The following is a 20,938-nucleotide window of genomic DNA, read 5'->3' on the forward strand; positions in this document are numbered from 1 at the left end:
GGAAGGGTCAGTCTACACACACATAAAGTTTGGTGAGTTTAACTTTTATTTTGTGGAAGTTATTAAAATTTAAAGATAGGACCCTTATTTTGGCCCACCCTATATATATATATATATATATATATATATATATATATATATATATATATATATATATATATATATATATATATATATATATATATATATATATAATCAGAATGCTGATTTCGTATTTAAAAATATATACGGCATAATCGCGTTGACACACCGGTTCTCATCAGATCACTGAAGTTAAGCAACGTTGAGCCTGGTTAGTATCAAATGGGTGACCATTTGGGAATTCTGGGCGCTGTATGTGCTCTCCGCTTATCTCGGCATTTATTTCCAGTCGTCCTGTACTTTACTTGCCACTGGTATTTAACAATGTCGTCTCAGGGGAGGTGTGGTTGGAGATTGCACACCTCCTGTCACAAAAATTTCACGTGCAAGCAACCCTCCCTGGGTATCCATAGTCTGTCCAAGACTGAAGGAGCCTGCTTTTTGATATATATATATATATATATATATATATATATATATATATATATATATATATATATGTGCAAACAGGAATGTATATATATATATATATATATATATATATATATATGCAAACAGGAATGAGGGTCATGTGCAAAGAACAAAAAGAATGCAAAATAATGCTGATTTCATCTATAAAACTTCTAAAAACGTCTTGTGTGTGTTTCTTCGTGAAAACAGTTTTATTTGTCTGAGTTAAACAGAGGAGATGATCGATGGCCACTCATGTAACTCAGTGAAGAGAAACAGTGGCGATGAAGAGAATAAAAAGACCCTGCACGTATGTATAAATACTTTTATTTTTTTATTGAAAATATTACACACCAGCTCTGAGTAAAAATAGCAACTTTTATTCAATTTGATCACAATTTCAACAAATAATTTTATGCATTTCTTTTTTTACTTTTGTTTTCAGTCTTGTTTTCATGTAAACAGTGACTATGTTTGCATTTAAAAAAAAAAATTTCCCCAAAATTATAGGTTTTACTATCTATCTATGACTAAATTAGGCATGATTAATGTACAACCAATTGCTGCTGCTGATGATGATTTGTTAGTCAAGCAACTTTGGCTTAAGCAATTGGGGCCCATACACGCAAAATATTGTTAAAATTTCTTACAGTATTATTGAAATCTATAATATAAATCTCACTTGTCTGTTTAAATTTATGTATGTTTGCATGTATGTTTGTATGTCTGCCTAAAACTTTTGACAGAGGATACCGATTTTCACAAGATCAGTATCATTTTGAAGCTCAACGTCTCGGATGACAAATATCGAAAAAATTGGACAAAAATATTAATTCCTTTGTTATGTACTGGTGGTATTAAGATGACGTATATTCTGTATTGTTGTTGTTGTTCATGTTGTAAGAGTCTTAATGCGTTCATGTGTGTGATCATGTTGTGAGATGCTAGATATTAGATATTATATAGTATATTCATTGTGAGTGTTCATATGTCTTAGAATGTTCATGTTTGTGGAGATAGCATATTGGAGACATAAACAGGGTATATATAAAGAGAGAGACAGTTCTGTATATATATAATAGACAGTGTACATGTTACTACAAGAGCACCAAGCCTATAATTCAACTAGAAGAGATTGTTGAATATCTTGATAGATAGACAGAGAGTGCGTTTGACATTTACGTTTGACAGGTGTACATATAATATAAACACGTTACCTTTCTCGTTGTAATGATGAACACAGAAAGACGTCAGTTATAAAAAACATGATACATGATGATCATTTATTCTTCGACCGGTTGGAAATGATTCTGTATTTCAGGGATTCAAAGTTGTTTACATAGTTACCTCTAAGCCTCTCGCTCCTAGAAGATACCTTGACTCTAACGGGAATCGGTCTGATCTCCTCTGCTTCTCTGGTTTGACTCCTCTCGCTTCTTCTAACTGATTGATTCTGATTCTGACTTATCTAACTAAATTCATAACTCATGACGTCACTGCATGACCAGCACATGTCTCTCAGAACACATGGCATGACATGCCTCCGTGTTTAAGCATGCATTGTTATTCCCATGTTTCTTACAAAGCCGACCCTCTAACCTAATTTTCGTAACCCACTTTACAAATAACATTTTCCATTGTCCGTTTTTAAATTCCTTATTTTAATTTTCATTTTTATAACAGAAACAAATTTCATCATTACATTCCTTTTTCAATAAACAGATATCTAACAATTCTGTGTGAGCTAAACAATGGCAATTCCACATTCCTTATTTTCAATAACATTCTGTATTTATTTTAACTTATGATTGGAATTCTCAATTCCAAGTCTAGCTTCGCTAGTTCGAATCCTTGACTATCCTATTTCATATTTACATTTAACTAATTCCCTATTTTTTTTACTTACATGAAAAGAGGACTGCCCTTATCATGTAACACCTTCACTCTCAACTGGGCAGTTTTCTACAAGGAAGAGTTGATTTTTTTGCGAGCCTTTTTTGTAAGTCAGCATATCGGTTAGATTGACTTTGCTTACTTTTAACATTCCAAACTTCCGGTCATGTCATGGAGTAGTGGTAAAGGCATCAGATTTTCTTTCATTTTCTTTTCTGCCTTCATGTCATGGGTTTGAGCCTGCCCATCTACTACCACTTTTTTTTTTTGTTGTTTTTGCTCAACACACACCTCCAAACACCCGGGCAACGCCGGGCACCAAGGCTAGTAAGTAATAAAACAAATTTAGTCACAACTTTCAACCGAAAGTTTAATTTTGACAAATATCTTTTTAGGTTCATACCTAAAAATATATTTACAGAAAATACAAGTCTATAGAAACAGTAATTATTTTCTACAGACAAATATGCTGATATTGTAGCTTGAAAAAGTTATAATCGGTACTGTGTGAAATAAAAATCCTTTAAGACTGAGGCAATTAGTTTTTTCTCCGTCCAGAGTGCCATGTTTGAGAGAACTGGATTTTCCTCATAATTAAAGCATGAGAAGGCAAGTAAATGACCATCCATCTTTTTTTTTTAAATTTTATTGAGGTTTGCAAAATCTTAAAAGATATTTGCCAAAAATAGATTCTCAAATTTTTTTAAGTCCAAAAAAAAAAAACCTGGCCAGCTTTGTCGACATATCCCGATAGGGACGCCTTTGGCAACTATGCCAGAAGCACCATGCCAATGGCATTCATCCTAGGCAGATACAACAAGCTTCCTCCAAAGGAGGAAATGTCAAGGGAATATTCAATTCATATGCAATCCACAGTTGCAAGTATATCCTGGTCAGAGATAACAACATTAGGTTTCTGCAATTTTTACAAGGAGGGGGTCAACATTTTCCTACATACAGTGCCTGGTATTCCCAAATCTGGCACTGGTCAAGTTCCATGTTGCTTAACTTCGGTGATCTAATGGGAATTAGTGTGTCCACGTGTTTACTTAAGCGATTAGCAGTTATCTAATCCCTTTTAAAATTTTCTTAAAATTTTTTTGTGTAATCTAGTCACAATATTCAAATATTAAAATTATACGAAATCGAGAGTTTAATGTTTTTTACAGTAAAAATAAAAATCCCAGGCAAGCAAAGAGCAAAGTTTTTTTTATATAAAAGTAGAAAAATATAAAAACATTTCTAAATAAAATTATACATTTTATTATTGATTATTATCAAGACACTAATCTTTCCTGTCTGTGGTCAGTGAAGGAGAAATCCTTCTAGACCAAGGCAATTTTAATAAAATCACATAATAATCAATCATAAAATACATAATTTTATTTAGAAATGTTTTTATAACTTCTACTTTTTATATATAAAAAAAATTTGCCATTTGCTTGCCTTCCCCACAATGGCAAAGTTAAATACAAGGTAAGATTTTAATATAAGGGACAAAATATATTTAAACAGATATCACACAATTTGAAAAAGGTATTTTCTGAGTGTGTTCTATGCCACGGGAATTTCTTCAAACAGGAATTTAAGTGAAATCTTCTAGAACCAAGCATTGATTTAATAAACTGTTTATGGCAATTCCAATCAGTATCCTAAATTCTCTTCCCCACAAAATGTTTTGTAAATAATATAACTCATTTTTTTAAATAAAAATATCAATCCAGAGCACCTTATTTTGGGGGAGCTTGTTCCTTCCAAATTAGAAGAATGTGGACTGGAAGAATGTCTGCCATTAAAATGTTTGTTTTAGCTGGTTTCTCCTTATTAAAAAAAAGTTTGCTTTAAATAGTTTTATTCAAAAAGTTTTGTATATATATGTAAAAAAAATGCACTCTACATAAAAAATAAATCTTGATCATGAAAATCAGCAAAACAATGACGAAAGTCCGAACAAATCGGTCATTTTATATTTCTTTAGAGAGACCTTGTGCATGAGCAATGGTCAAGGTCAAACCACTGTCAACCAAAATTTGTCCTTCTTCGGCTCACATCATTTAAGACCCTTATTCCTTTCTTGGCATAATTGTTTTAAATAGTAAATAAAAATTACAACAAATTATCATCCCCCACCCTCAAAAAATAAAAACAAGATAATGAATGCTAATTTTAAGAAAATCAGTTTTAAAAATATTTAAAAATTGACTTTCCTTTTATGTTTGGTTAGAAAACTGAACCATATTCAATATTTTTGAAAAGAAAAGAAAAACAAGAATTAATTTAAAAAAAAATAATAATAGGCAGTAGAATACGGGGTCGGTCTTAAATGTGAGGAAACTCCAGTTCCTCTAAAAGAGGCATACCGAATTGGAAAAAACATAAATAATAAATAATAATTGTCTCAGTCTTCATGCAGTACCTACCGATTATAATTTCTTTATATTACAATATCAACATAATTGTGTGTAGACAATGTTGATTTCGATGTATATAATTAACTGTCTCCCTATTTTGTTTACTTTTTACAAAGATTTTCTAGTTTTATGTTATGTGGATTTGTGATTGTGTCAAAATGAAAAAAAAAACTCAAATTTTAAAGAAAAGTCACTTTGTAGATGAACGATGCTGATCAAAGAACCAGAGAGAGGGCGAGAGGAGGGGGGGGGGACACAGAGAACTGAAGGTATGTCTGGCCGGAGTACCAAGCATTCAGGCGATATCTTTTTTGTTGAAAAAAAAAAGTGTCTCATTTGAATGAAAAAGTCATGTGAAAATACCGGTTTTAACATTATTTTCATATAACCACAATAATTTCACTGCATAAAGACTTGATGAAATTTTGTGGAGAGTGATTTCTCCAGTCTATGGTTCAACCAAACAGTGTCTCTCTCTCTCTCTCTCTCTCTCTCTCTCTCTCTCTCTCTCTCTCTCTCTCTCTCTCTCTCTCTCGCTCTTTCTCATCATCACTTTTGGCCTCAACAGCTGAATTTAGCTGCTTTACCTGGCACTTTTGCTAGGAGCAAAGTGTAGTATCTGTTCCGGCAGATGCTGCACTTAAGATAATTTGTACCGGTCAATGGAGGGGAAACCCTCTATACTGGGACAATTATTATTTTTGGTAACCAGAGTGACCCCTTTTAGGGGAGCTGGTTTTTACCTCACATTAAAAACGGCCTTGTGCCTAATTTGCTCAGTGGGGGAGCAAATAAATACCATCTGTTCCGGCAGATGCTGCACTTAAGATAATTTGTACCAGTCAATGGAGGGGAAACCCTCTATACTGGGACAATTATTATTTTTGGTAACCAGAGTGCCCCCTTTTTGCCTACTTTTAGGGGAGCTGGTTTTTACCTCACATTAAAAACGGCCTTGTGCCTAATTTGCTCAGTGGGGGAGCAAATAAATACCATAAATACCATCTGTTCCGGCAGATACTGCAAGCTATGACTAGCTATGACTAGCTATGACTAGCAAAGACCAGATGTGGGGGCAACCCCACATGCCTGACCTTTAACCAGCTCCCATTTCCCACCTCTCGGGAGCTGGTCCCCTTTCTCCCTTCCCCCTCCCTTCACTCCTCACATTAAAAATCGGCCTTGTGCCTAATTTGCTCGGTGGGGGAGCAAATAAATACCATCTGTTCCGGCAGATACTGCACTTAAGATAATTTGTACCAGTCAATGGAGGGGAGACCCTCTATACTGGGACAATTATTATTTTTGGTAACCAGAGTGCCCCCTTTTTACCTACTTTTAGGGGAGCTGGTTTTTACCTCACAGTAAAAACGGCCTTGTGCCTAATTTGCTCAGTGGGGGAGCAAATAAATACCATCTGTTCCGGCAGATACTGCACTTAAGATAATTTGTACCAGTCAATGGAGGGGAAACCCTCTATACTGGGACAATTATTATTTTTGGTAACCAGAGTGCCCCCTATTTGCCTACTTTTAGGGGAGCTGGTTTTTACCTCACATTAAAAACGGCCTTGTGCCTAATTTGCTCAGTGGGGGAGCAAATAAATACCATCTGTTCCGGCAGATGCTGCAAGCTATGACTAGCTATGACTAGCAAAGACCAGATGTGGGGGCAACCCCACATGCCTGACCTTTAACCAGCTCCCATTTCCCACCTCTCGGGAGCTGGTCCCCTTTTCCCCTTCCCCCTCCCTTCACTCCTCACATTAAAAATCGGCCTTGTGCCTAATTTGCTCGGTGGGGGAGCAAATAAATACCATCTGTTCCGGCAGATGCTGCAAGCTATGACTAGCTATGACTAGCAAAGACCAGATGTGGGGGAAACCCCACATGCCTGACCATTAACCAGCTCCCATTTCCCACCTCTCGGGAGCTGGTCCCCTTTTTCCCTTCCCCCTCCCTTCACTCCTCACATTAAAAATCGGCCTTGTGCCTAATTTGCTCGGTGGGGGAGCAAATAAATACCATCTGTTCCGGCAGATACTGCAAACAAAGACCATATGTGGGGGCGACCCCACATATAAGACCTTGGTCAATGTAGGGGCAACCCTTCATACCAATTGTCACTATCCAGCTCCCCTACTCCCCGGGGAGTTGGTCCCCATTTCCCCTTCACTCCTCACTTTAAAAATCGGCCTTGTGCCTAATTTGCTCAGTGGGGGAGCAAATAAATACCATCTGTTCCGGCAGATGTTGCACTTTGTGACCATTGCCCTTGTGGCAATTGGTTATTGGTACATGTAGGGGCAACCCTATATGTACCATCCCCTTCCCCTCCCTCCCCTTCACCTCACATAAAGCCGACCTTGTGTCACATTTTGCTTACGTGGGGAAGCAAATAAATACCTACTTAAATGACTGTCTTTGTCTTTGATATCTCTATGGAGATCAGAACAAAAATATATATCTGCCACAGACATATATTTTTCACAGTGTACTATAGCGATTTTATTTAGGCATAAAATAAGTACAGTCATGAAAATGTTTTTACAAATGTTAAAAAGTTATACAATTTAATCAAATGTGAACTAAGTGGGATGTCTAAAATAAAGTAGATCAGAGTGGAGTGTCTTCCAAAATTTAAGATGACAGTTTAAGGATGACCAGGGACAAAATAAAATGTGGGAAGTTGGCTCTCTAATCCACCCCCCCCCTAAAAAAAAAAGGGGGTCAGATCTCATTCACTTTACTAGCAAAGGGTCTTTTAAAATAGAGGGATGGGTTCCATAGAACCTGGGACTGTATGTGCTATACCTAAGTGAACTTGTACATGGCTCTTCAAGATGGATGCACAAATTGTCATGCACCGACCTGCTATTGAAATCCACGTGATCTAATCTCATCCAATCACGTCTGATCTTCACTTTAAGCTGGGGCTACAGTAAACGACCAGACCTCGATTGGAAACAGATCTGTCCGCATAGATCTTGTCAAGATGTGTCAAGGTTGTTGATGATCATCATCATTGTCATATTCAGTTTAGCCCTGCCAAGTTGACCCATATACAATCATTTATTTCCCAAAATGAATAATCGATTCAAAATCATATTTTGTTTTCTTGAACATCACCATTAAAGAGACTGAATACAATTTCGGTTGTCGTCATCATCAATATCATCATTAGTTTAACATACGTTTTATATATTGGTATGTGCTTTTAGAAATTGATTTCCAAACTAAGCTATCTCTGGCCAGGTCTTTAGTTATCACTTTTTCTCTGAAATTCATCCTTATCGCTTCCTCCCATGTTTTCCTTGGTCTTCCGTCAGTTTTTTTTATTATATTTTCACCCCAAACAAGGCACAGTACCACTTTAATGTAGGAGGCTACTATCAGGAACATAAATTGCAGGGATACTATGTAGGGAGTTGAGCAGCAAGATGTCTGTTCACATTAAACTTGAACTTCTGTATGTCAGTACAGTTAGGGAAGCAGGAACCCGGAAGGGAATTCCAAAGTCTAGCAGTTCTGTGGAAGAAACTATTAGAGTAGACGGCTTTCTTACATCTAGGGATCTCTACTGTGTAGGGGTGGAACTTTGCTGGCATTTCTCCCCATGCAACACATATCCCCAAACTTCAGTGGGCAGGCGTTAATTCCATACATTATACTGCATGAGTATGGTTAATAACAATAATATTCTATGGATTAGTTATGGTTATGGTAGTAGTTCTCTGAACCTACTCCATCCACTCCTACGTGCTCCAAGGATATCACCAAAATAACAAATCTTGTAAATAATCTCAAAAGCTATGCAAATCTACTAATTTTGCACCATATGTGTGTGGCATCCGTCAGTCGAAACGACTATGGATCAGCGCCGTATTAAGATGTTGCCTGTTTGCATCCTTTTGTGTGACTGTAGAGACCAATTCTTGATTTGCATAGTCTGCCACAGCCTTGACATACGAAGGTTGTTATGCAATTTGCCGCTTCGTCCGGCTGTTCCGCCTGTACACTTGCTCTTCTCCTAGCTCTCTTTGCAGCATTTTCAGCATGGAGGGTCCTCTCGCTGATGATAATCCCCTGGCGTATCATTTTCCTCCAGGAAGTTCTGTCAGCTGCAGAGGCTTCCCATGTATTCCTGTCCACCGAGAGAGCCTTCATGTCACGCTTGCAGACATCCCTGTAGCGAAGATGGGGTCGCCCCCTCTTTCTTGAGCCTGAGGCAAGCTCGCCATAGAGAAGGTCTTTAGGGATGCGCCCATCATCCATCCTGCGCACATGGCCCAGCCAGCGAAGACGTCGCTCACGCAGTAGGGAGTAAATGGATGGGATGCCCGCTCTCTGCAGAACATCAGTATTACTCACTCTGTCCTGCCATGTGATACCAAGTATCCTACGTATACACCTCATATGGAAGACCTGGAGTTTCCTCTCTTGTGTTGAGTATGTAGTCCAGGATTCACTCCCATACAGTAGAACACTGAGGATGCACGCTCTGTAGACGGTCATCTTGGTGGAGGTGGTAAGGTGCCTGTTTTCCCAGACTCTTTTAGTTAGTTTAGAGAGGGTTGTAGATGCCTTTCCAATCCTTTTGTTTAGCTCCACGTCCAATGATAGGGTGTCTAAAGTAGTGGAGCCTAGATATTGAAACTGGCGTACGACCTCTAGTGGTGTGCCTTGGATTGTGATGCTGGGTGGGGAGGCGGTTGCTTGTCCCATGATTTGAGTTTTCTTCTGGCTGATGGTGAGACCAAACAGGCTGCAAGCATTAGCAAACCTGTCCATCAGTCTTTGAAGACCATCTTCCTGATGCGATGCTATAGCTGCATCATCGGCAAACAGCATGTCTCTTATCCGAACTGTCCTGGTCTTTGTCCTGGAGCGGAGTCTGGCAATGTTGAAGAGACCACCATCTGACCTGGAGTGCAAGCAGATACCATCCGTTGTGTTCTTGAAAGCATGCTTCAGGAGTAGGGAGAAGAAGATGCCGAAGAGTGTTGGGGCCAACACACAACCCTGTTTGACACCACTCCTCACCCCGAACTCAACAGACATGCCACCGTTAAATTGCACAGTGCTCCTCATGCCATCATGAAAGGATCTTATGATGCTGAGGAGTTTTGGTGGGCATCCGATCAGTGGGAGAATTTTGAATAGTCCATCTCTGCTCACGAGATCGAATGCCTTGGTCAGGTCTATGAAGGCAACATACAGAGGCTGGTTTTGCTCTCTGCACTTCTCTTGCAGTTGGCGTAGGGAGATCATATCGATTGTTGATCTCTCTGAACGAAAACCGCATTGAGATTCTGGGTAGGTTCGGTCGGCAAGAACGTTTAGTCACAGTAATACTATACGTGCGAATAGCTTGCCAACGAAACTCAACAGTGAGATACCGCGGTAGTTGTTACAGTCACCGCGGTCCCCTTTGTGTTTGTAGAGAGTGATGATATTTGCGTCTCTCATGCCCTGAGGCACTGAGCCTTCTCTCCAACACTGTATCAGAAGACTATGGAGGGGCTCAAGCAAGCTAGCCTTTCAACTTTTTAAGACCTCAGCTGGAATATAGTCCTTTCCTGAGGCTTTTCCTGATGGCAGTCTGTCTATTGCCCAGGATAGTTCTTCTATGGAAGGCTCCTCATCGAGCTCATGCATCAGTGGTAGATGATCAATGGCATCCAGGGCGGACTGATGTACCATGTTTTCCCTGGAGTAAAGCAGTAAAGTAAAGAGTAGTGTTCAACCCATCTGTCTAGCTGTTTAACTTTGTCTAGTATGGGTTCACCCGATTTAGACTTCAGTGAAGCAGTTTTGTTAATTATGGGTCCTGTAGCAGCTTCTCTTACAGCCTTTTGAACTGCCCTTTTGGAAAGCCTCAGTGCAGCCAGCGATGTAGGAGATGGGTTGGCCTTGTATGAGAGCAAGGACAAACGCTTTGCCTCAATCAGAGGGTTGAGGGTAGCAGAGTTGGCATCATACCAGTCATTGCGTTTGCTACCTGTCCTCCTCCCAAAGACTTTGAGAGCTGTAGAGTGGATGGCATTTTTCAGTGTTTCCCACTGTTCAGATGCAGTCCGGGTGTTATCTCCTTTGAAGGTGGAGGTTAACATCTCGTTGAATTTCGCATTGCGATCTGAGTATGTGGTCTTGCTAACATCAATACGGGCAACACCCTCCTGTTTAGTGTGGCAGAAATCTTTGGGTTGAAGTTTGACTCTACTGCATATTAGGGAATGATCTGTATCACAATCAGCACTGTGGTAGGCTCTAGACATCAGAAAATGTTTGAGGTACCTTCGTCTAGTGATGATTAGATCGAGCTGGTGCCAACGCCCTGATCTGGGATGTCTCCAGGACACTCTGTGATGCGGTCTGGCAGCAAAGAATGTGTTGGTAATGCAGAGGTCATGGTAGGCACAGAGTTCTAGAAGGCGCTGACCGTTACCATTGCATTTGCCCACTCCAAAGTTACCAAGGCAGCTCGGCCATGCATCGTTGTCGCCACCCACACGTGCATTAAAGTCCCCAAGTATAATCAGGTCTTCATTTTGTGGAAATGCCTTGATGGTGCTATCCAGCTGTGTGTAGAAGTTCTCCTTGATGTCGTCAAGCGCTGCGAGTGTTGGGGCGTACACACATAATAGATTAATTGTTCCATCTGTGGTGTTCAGTCGTAGTGAGATTAGGCGCTCAGTAGCTGAATCAGAGAGTTGTACGTTCTGAAGCAGTGAGTTTCTGACTGCGAAACCAACACCGTGTTCCTGGACCTCCTCTTCCTGTTTTCCTTGCCAGAAGAAGGTATAGCCCGATTCCTTTAGGTATCCGGTGTCAGCTAAGCGTGTTTCTTGGAGTGCAGCGATGTCTACTTTGAGTCTCGATAGCTCGTTGTTGATGATGGCAGTTTTTCGAATATCGGAGATGTTGCGTATGTCGGTAGATAGGCCAGTCGTCATAGTACGAACATTCCAGCACCCTAGCCTGAGTGTTGGGTTCTTTGTGTTTCTTTTGGTTTTGTTTGGTGCAATGGTTACTGGCCACTTGTTGGAATCATCCTATACCCTACGCACCCAGTAGGGTAGGTGGCCAGTGGCGGGATAGCACCTTACTGACTGAGGGCTGCTCAGCTTTGTGGCGGGCGGTAGCTGTCCAATGAAATTAAATAACTTCTCCCACCGTTAGGACCGACCCCTGGCGCCCAGCTGTACGCCAATTGAGCTGTAGGCTTATAACCGGTAACTGTCGCTCCCCTGTTTAGTCCTATACAGATGCATAGCTGAAGTTTTCTCTCCAGGGCGCTGGCCAGGGCAGATCTGTGGAGAGACTGGGTTGCCCAATCGTCAGAATCCTCCTCTCGGTCTTGCTGGTGTTGCCCAGAGGAATGGAAGTACCAGTACGTCCGGCACCAGGTTGACTGCAGTAGCTACCAGAGCAAGGCTGAGTACAGCACTTGTCTGCCTGTGGGGCTACACTCCAGATTTTCTGTTAGGGTTTACTCCCTTAGCCTTTATCGAACCAACGAATAACCACAAGGCAGTGGTACTATTTACCCATAGCTGGGGGCCTGTTCATGGGCATCAGGGCTTGTCCATACAACGATGGGCCTAGCATGCGGCATGTCTGGGGGCAGACCTCCTCCGAGTCTCCTGTAGTTCTGCTTGAGTCCGCAAGGTACTCAATTTACATGTCGCCGCGGGGAGGCACTACATGGAGCTTTCCTATGGAGAGGCTATGTACTGGCAGGGAAGACTTACGCACTCTGCTTCCTTTTTGCCTAGGCTAGCCAGCGGTAGGGACTGGAAGAGGAAGGTGACAAGCACACAGTACCCCACACTTGACGCATCAATAGGCCATTTGAAACATATATATATATATATATATATATATATATATATATATAGCATATTCGTTTCAATTGTTTTACACTTCTTGTACACAAATCAGTTATTATCTCTTAACCTATATGTACAATGTGTGGCATTTTTTGGAGGGTCATTATGTATATAACTAGCAGGGGTGCCCAGCATAGCCCAGGTGTTTGGAGGTGTGTGTTGAGCAAAAAGAAAGTGGTAGTAGGCAGGCAGGCTCGAACTTGTACCATGAAAGAGGAAAAGAATGTGAAAAAAAAATGTGATGTCTTTGCTGTTGCCAAACCGGAAGTGACAAAGGTTTTAATTAAGGCTGATCAATCGAAAAAGGGAGATGACTTTCGAAAATATCAGCAAAAAAAGTGACCCCTCCCTGTAGAAAAGTGCCCAGTTGAGGGTGAAGGAATTAATGTTTTTAGCCAATTTTTTTATATTTGTCATCCGAAGGGTCGATCTTCAAAATGAAACCAATCTTGTGAAAATCTGTCGCCTCTGTCAAAAGTTTTAGGAAGACATACAAACATACATTTAAACAAACAGGTGAGATTTATATTATAGACTAACGAGGGGTACCCGGCGTTGCCTGGGTGTTTTTCGGTGTATGTGGTCGGGTGGGGGTGGGGGTGGAGTGTTAATGAAAACCTAAGAATAAGCGAAGTAAAAAAAAAACAGAAAAACAAACGTTAAAAAACCCTGCTTAGCGGGGGAGGGGGGGTTACCCGGCATTGCCTAAGTGTTTGTAGGTGTGTGTGGTTGTTAATGAAAACGTAAGAATAAGCGAAGTAAAAAAAAAAAAAACACTTAAGTGGGGGGTACCCGGGAGGGGAATCAAATCGAAAAAAAAAACAACAAAAAAAACTAACGTAAGGCAAACGAACAATGTTAAATGTAAAAATCGAAAAAACAAAAAAGAAAACAGAAAAACGAACGTTAAAACTAAAAACCAAACAAACAAAAAACATGTGAAAAATGGCTTGAATAAGCCTGTTTCGATATTAAAATTTTAAAAATCGGTGGGTACCCGGGTGTTTTTGGGTGTGTGGTCGGGGTTGGGGGTGTTAATGAAAACCTAAGAATAAGCGAAGTAAAAAAAAAAAACAGAAAAACGAACGTTACGTGAAAAATGGCTTAAATAACACTGGTTCAATATTTAAATTTAAAAAATTGAAAAAAAAAAAGACATCTCACACCACGATTTGAACCCTAAATGTTTGGATAATGAACCAACACGCTAACCAACTGAGCTAACACGACGTACATGAAATTTAGTCAGTTCTTCAACTATTTAAACTAAATCAGGTCATGACGTCATCTAATGCATGCGTAGAATCGGTCATCGTCATGAAAGGACGGTTTTTGTTGACCCTCCTCCCTGTAGAAAATTGTCGATTTCGGGGTGAAAAAATTAACGTTTTTGGCAAATTTTTCGATATTTTTCGGATGAAGGATGGAGCTTCAATATGATACCAAGTTTGTGAATTTTTGTTCTGTCTGTCGAAAGTTTTTAGTGGACACACAGACACACACATACATACATACAAACATACGCACATTTTCGCTTTTATATATATATATAGACTAGCGGGAGGGGGGGGTACCCGGTGTTGCCCGCGTGTTTGGAGGTGTGTGTGGTTTTGGATAAATCAAAACTCCGAGGGGGGGGGTTAAAATAAAAAAGAAAAGTTTTGGTAGGTGAGTATGAGGATCGAACTCGAACCCTTGAGGCGAAGTTGGAAATTAAAGTGTGAAAAAAAAACCTGTGACGTTAACCATTGGGCCACCGCGCGATACTTAACAGAAACACGTTTGAATTTATTTAATTACTTAGATTTGGCAGGTGCACGTTTTAATGACTTAATGAGGTCAACTTTGACTGCAGGATAGTATTTCATTTACTGCGGGAACGCTTTTTTTTATTTTTATTTTCCCCACAATGTTGGGGGGGGGGGCAGCTCCCCTTGTCCAATTTGAATAGCAATTGTTTGATATAAGGAAAATATTTCCACATTGATCAAATCTGATTGCTTTCGGCCATTTCCAGCGATAGACGGAAAATACTGCCAGAATTAGTGTCGCTTTTATTATAGAAAAAAGACTAATCCACATGCGGCGAGCGACAAATGTTGAATATTTATCTTCCCGAAGTCGAGCAAATTACATAGACAGGCGAGCTCCATTGTTAACTCGGAGATATTACAATTTCTATGTGATATAAAAAGTCTTAAGAAGTTGCGAGCCGACCGACCGCTTCTCTGAAAAAAGACATACACAAAAAGCGAACATACATACACACATTTTCGCTTTTATATATATAGATAGCATAAAGTCAATTTTTTCTCTTATTTTACTGGCCATTATAGTTTTCGAAATTGTAAATTTATGGAGGTTTACTTCATATAATCTATATAATAAATTAAAGTCAATTTTCCTTTCTTTTATTGACCATTATAGTTTTTAAAATTGTTAATTTTATTAAGGAGTCCATGTGATGAATTTTTGGAGGATCACTCTCTGTTATCTATATGTAAAGTCAGTTTTCCCTATTTTATTGGCCATTGTAGTTTTCATGTGAATCTTATTAAGGATTCTATGCATGAGATTTTTGGAGGGTCACTGTATTATCAATATAATAACATAAAGTCAATTTTCCCACTATTTTATTGACTATTACAGTTTTTGAAATCGTGAATTCTAGTAATGATTTCTCTTTCTCTCTTTCCTTAGTCAATTTTCTCCAAATACAACTTTGAAGAAAACTCTCAGCGTGAGCATGTCAATGAACCTCATCACAGCCTCTTTCATCTCCTCAACTGTCTCATAACGACAGCCTCTAAGGTTTTCTTTGAGCTTAGGGAATAACCAAAATCACAGAGAGCAAGGTCTGAACTATAGGGAAGGTGAGGAACTGTCGTGATACCAATCTTGATCAAATAGTCTGTGACAAAGATGACGTTGTGGATTGGTGCATTCACACAAATCTTCTGCGTCTTCAGTTCCTTGTGCAAATTTTCCACATCTTCAGCCCTACACTGACATCAAACTGTGCACTTAATGTCTCTATAGACACACAACAGTCCTTATATATGAAGTTCTTTATTTGGCTAATCAACAATGGTGTTTTGACTTTCTTACTTTCCCCACACCTCTCATCATCCTTCACAGACTCCCTTCCTTCTTTGAATCTCTTATGTCACTCAAAAACCGATGCTCAATTCATGCAAAATGGTCCAAAAGCAGTCTAGAGCATTCCATATGTTTCTGTGGCATTTTTTCCAAGTTTAAAACAGAATTTTATTGCATATTGTTCTTCTAAAGTGTCCTCACGTCCAGATTACATTTTTGAAATTCATCAGTTGTGACAATCAAGCTTTAGTAGAGTGTATTCCAATTCATGCTATAGCTGTTCATTTGAACCTAAAATCATAAAAATTGGTCAGTCATCCCGTAAGATGTATAGCGATAACATACTAAATTTTCAAGAGTCTACAACAATCTTAAATGTCTGTATAAAAAAGTCTGGAAACTTATTGAAGGCACCTCGTAATTCCACTGCACTCATTGCTTACAAGTACATTGAGTGGTACCTGAGTCCGTTTCCAGAAACTGACGAGGGGAACGTCCCTCTTTTGGGGAGCTTTCCAATGCCAGCACTGATCATCCCTCTGGTTTTTGTAACATTCACTCTTAGACCTTTACTTTCCATAGCATCACTCCAAGTCTTTAACTTAGCAAGTAGGTCATCCATTGTTTTACAGGCAAGTACTGAAGCATCAGGATAAAGCATCTCTCCCAAATGGCTTGTACAAAACTCCTTAGACAATGTTTCTAAGACACAAATGAAAAGCAACAAACTCAATATAGAACTCTAATGTATTCCTGCTTTAACATTAAAGCTGTCGCTAAATGTGCTGTTAATTCTAACACAATTTTGAGCATTTTTGTACATTATTTAAACAATTTTTATCAACAACTCACTAACACCCAATTTACGTAAGGCCCACCAGACATCTTTTGACACTTTGAGCCAGAACTAAATCATTAGCATACAATATTTCGTCTAGACAATGTAGTATGTAACACTCTGGGCTATGCTTCTAAGACACAAATCAAAAGCAATCGACTCAGTACATAATCTCGAAGTATTCATACTTTAACATTAAAGTTGTCATTAAATGTACTGTTAATTCTAACACAACTTTGAACATTTCTCTACATTGTTTGAACCACCTTCACCAACCACTCGTTTGCTCCTAGTTTATGTAAAGCCCACCAGACAACATCTTATAGCACTCTCTCAAAAGCCTTCTCCAAATACACAAAGCAAAATACAGGTTCTTCTTCTTACCAAGGTACTTCTCTTGCACTTGTCTCAAGATAAACACAACACCAGTGGACATACTTTGTTCAAGCATAAAATCAAACTGCATTTCATCTATGCTTATATGACTTCTTATTTACTGTAAGCCTCTGTATTCGAAGCTCCTTTTTTATCCTTGCAACATTTTACAACTGTAGTAAGATTCCAACAACAACAACCTCAGCTTTGATGATTTGTTAAGTTTCAATGTCTGTTTCACCTAAGTTTCAATGTCTGTTTCACCTAAAACCTTCAACATTTCTGCAAGAAAATATTCATCTTACAGATTCTTATACCGTTTCTTTCTCAATTCTTATGGCTGGTCTAGATACTGCTTCTGAAAATTAGAGATTTACTCAGACACATAAAAATTCTGTATTCATCAATTTCTCATAATGATATTTTCAAGCATTCTTCATTTTCTAATACCCAACTCTTTCTGAATTTTTCAGATGAGGATTGATAATTTATATTATTTGGATTATTCAGACTATTGCCTTTCTTCTCTCTTAGGATAGAATTTAATAATGTATTATTTTTTAGTATTATTTCTTTTATCTAAACAAAGTTTGTGTACCCTTCACCTACATGGGAAACCTCCATCTAACCTCTCATAGCTTGACTGTTAGAATAATTTGTATATTTTCCTTTCTAGGGGTATTTTTTATGCTAAAATGTTTTTTTATTCTGTGAGTTTATTAAGTCTATGACTCTTTTAAAAGTTTTAGTAAACTTCTCATCTTTATTTTGTATTTACGTGTTTCTGAATCTGTTTGTATTCCTTTTCAGTTTTAGTAAACTTCTCATCTTTATTTTGTATTTACGTGTTTCTGAATCTGTTTGTATTCCTTTTCAGTTTTGTCATCATTGGTGACGAATAAACCTGTTTGTAAAATATACCACGTCTCAGAGTTTTTATTGCTGATGAGAGTTTATGCTAACTGTCTAAGGGTTGTGTACATTTCCACAAAATACATACATTCTATAGACAGTATAATACAGTAGGACCCCGGGATACGGCATTAAAAATTAGTTACAAAATACAGTACAATATATAATACACATGTACGGCACAATAATGTTGACTCACCGGTTCTCGCCAGATCACCAAAGTTAAGTAATGTTGAGCCTGGCCAGTACCAGATTGGTGACCATTCAGGAAGGCTAGGCACTGTTCGTACCTTCACCCTGACAAAAGAACTCCTTGCTACAAAAGCATTTACAAAGTTGTAGATGGCCTATGCCCCTACAGGGACTTAAGGCTATGGATGGATGGATGGATGGATGGATATGATACACATGTATATAATCAAAAATCATTATAAATAACACCGTAAGGTGGGATAAACACCGTAACCAGGAGCCGGAAAAATACCGTATTCCACATCGTAACCTGAAAAAAATCATATCCCAGAATTTTACTGTAGCTGTGAATATTTTCTCACTAACCATCAACTTCAATAGTATGATTCGATCATTTACACCATTAATCACTTCATATTATTTGGATTATTCAGGCTATTTTTCTTATCCTTAGTGTTATTCTCCCAACATTTCTGAAGGTGTAGCCTCTGGTCTTATTCAACTCAGGAATCATTCTGCCAAACTTGGGAATCTGTACAAAATTTCAAACGGAACATTTTATTTAATCCACAAAGATAACATGCTTTCTTTCTGCCAGCCATGACTGAGCAGAAGAAAAAAAAATTTGAATCTTTAACTTTCAGAAAATTTTCACTTAGAACTAAATTTTACTTATTACTTTATCCATTATGCCATACGTTGCTGTGGACTTTAGGTCAGAAGTTACATTGACTGAAATATTGCGAAAATAGCATTCAAGATGAAATCAATTATTTGAATAATCCAAAAAAATACAAAATATCAATCCTTGTCTCCAAAATTCAGAAACAACAATCACTAGTCATGTCTCTGCAATATTAAGGAAATTATTATTAAGGAAATTGCTCCAGACATGGCATGAGGCCATTTGATATAAAAAAATAAAAATAAAAATAGCACTTCAAGGTCAAAAACTTGCCAACGATAAGTGTTAGATGGAATAGATTCTAATCCAGAAAACAGCAATTTTTTCCCCTTTGTCAGAAACATCGTTCCTGGAATGTAAGGACTAAATGACAAAATAAGGCAAGCGAGAATTATGAGGCTGTCGAAAGTAAACATAATGTCCACTTTTTACTTGCCTTAATTTTATTATATAATTATATTCCCCATACCTGTCTTACAAGTACTTTAATTCAATGCGCTGTGATGAACTCATAACACTTGTGCCCTTTCAATCTACATACTCCCGACTAATCTGACAAACAGCAAATTTCCACCCCTTCACTGTAGATGCCAGAAAGCTTTCTACTCTAAAAGTTTCTTCCCTTGGACTGCTAAACTTTAGAATTCTTTCCCTGTTTCCCTAACTGTACTAATATGCAAAAGTTTAACTGTAATATGAACAGACATCTTGCTACTCAACTCCCCACAACTCTGTTAGACATGATGCCAAATAGTAGCAATATCCCTTGTTTTGGGGTGAAAAAGAGTAAACAAAAATATTGTAGACGGGGGACAAAAATCAAAATATACAGGGTGGAACGATAAAATTGTCGCCCTAGAAAGGATGAGGATGACATGATTCCATTTCCATTTGATGAAAATTAGTTTTCTTTTTTTTTGTTGTTGCAGACCATTTACTAGTTGGCCAGTTGTGTACAAATCCCAAGAGCGATAGAAGCTTTTTATCATGTCTGAAAGTGACACAATGTTCAACAAGTGAGATCGGAGATGCACCACTGTACAATTCATGCTCTCTACTGATCCAAGTTATGACAACAGGACCATTGCCAGCACCCTAAATCTGGATGGTTCAATGCTTGAGGGCACAGCTCAACAAAGTTTGCAGCCACAGTTATGGTCTTTGGTGTGGTTTCAAGTGAGAGCCACATCATGCCGCCTCACATCTTTGAAGTCGAAGTCTGCTGGAAAGTCAACACCAAAGTGTATCTGGATGTGCTGAAGAGTATGATGATCCCCTGGTACAATCAGGTAGCAGCTGGTGGACCCTGGATGTGGCAGCAGGACTCGGCGCCAACACACAAGTCCAAAGAAACCCAGGTTTGGCTTCAGAAGGAATGCTACGACTTTGTAATCTTCTCTCACTAGCCCCCCTCTCCTCCCCTGACCTGAACCCACTGAATTACTTTACTTCATTTGGTCATAAGTCAAGAACACCAAAACTAGCCTGATCGCTGCCATCTGCTGCGTATTCGCCGAGCTACCACCGGTGTTTGTGAGAAAAGGCATGTTCTCAATTCCAGACTTGTATCAAGGCAGTGATTGAGGCTGAAGGCGGCTACATTGAATACATTTTAATACATAATTGAGTCACCTGAATTGATTTTTTTCAACAAAAATTTTTAAATGAAGCTGCAGTGTTGTTTTCTTTAGGGCGACAAATTTATTGTTCCACTCAGTATGTGGTATCCAAGATTACAGATCGAGATATGTATCAACTTTTTTCTCTTGCGCCATCAAGTTAGTTGCATTTGTCAGTCGGTACGAGATGAAGTAGTCAAATTTCTATCAATTTATTAACTAAACATTTTGTTTTACTTTAAAACTTTTCTTATTTACCTTTGATTCTTCATAAATATAAACACCTTTTTGGATCTTTTTGACATCGACATCACAGAAGGCAATCACCTGAAGGAAGATAAAAGAAGATATTTAGTGCAATTAATTTAAAGACTGTTAAACAAGCTAGGCATAGAGTGAAGTCTATTTGTACAAAAGGTGATTAGATTGCAGAAAAAAAAATGTGAATTTTATTAATGATTCCATGGGTGGCATTTTTGAGGGGGGTTACTC

The 20,938-nt window shown here is 38.6% G+C and overlaps 1 protein-coding gene and 1 pseudogene across 1 annotated transcript in view; one reads left to right on the plus strand and one right to left on the minus strand.

Moving 5' to 3' along the window:
• LOC145285941 (queuosine-tRNA galactosyltransferase-like) overlaps positions 1-20,938 on the minus strand; it is a 67,198-nt gene that overhangs the window by 9,627 nt on the left and 36,633 nt on the right. The window contains exon 10 of the mRNA XM_080134449.1: positions 20,705-20,773. Within this exon, the coding sequence (XP_079990575.1) occupies positions 20,705-20,773 (69 nt within the window). The remainder of the gene's footprint in view (positions 1-20,704; positions 20,774-20,938) is intronic.
• Positions 224-340, plus strand: LOC145286627 (5S ribosomal RNA; annotated as a pseudogene).

Source organism: Euprymna scolopes, chromosome 10 (assembly GCF_053919585.1).
Source record: "Euprymna scolopes isolate OS-2025 chromosome 10, ASM5391958v1, whole genome shotgun sequence".
In the NCBI taxonomy this organism is placed as follows: Eukaryota; Metazoa; Mollusca; class Cephalopoda; order Sepiida; family Sepiolidae; genus Euprymna; species Euprymna scolopes.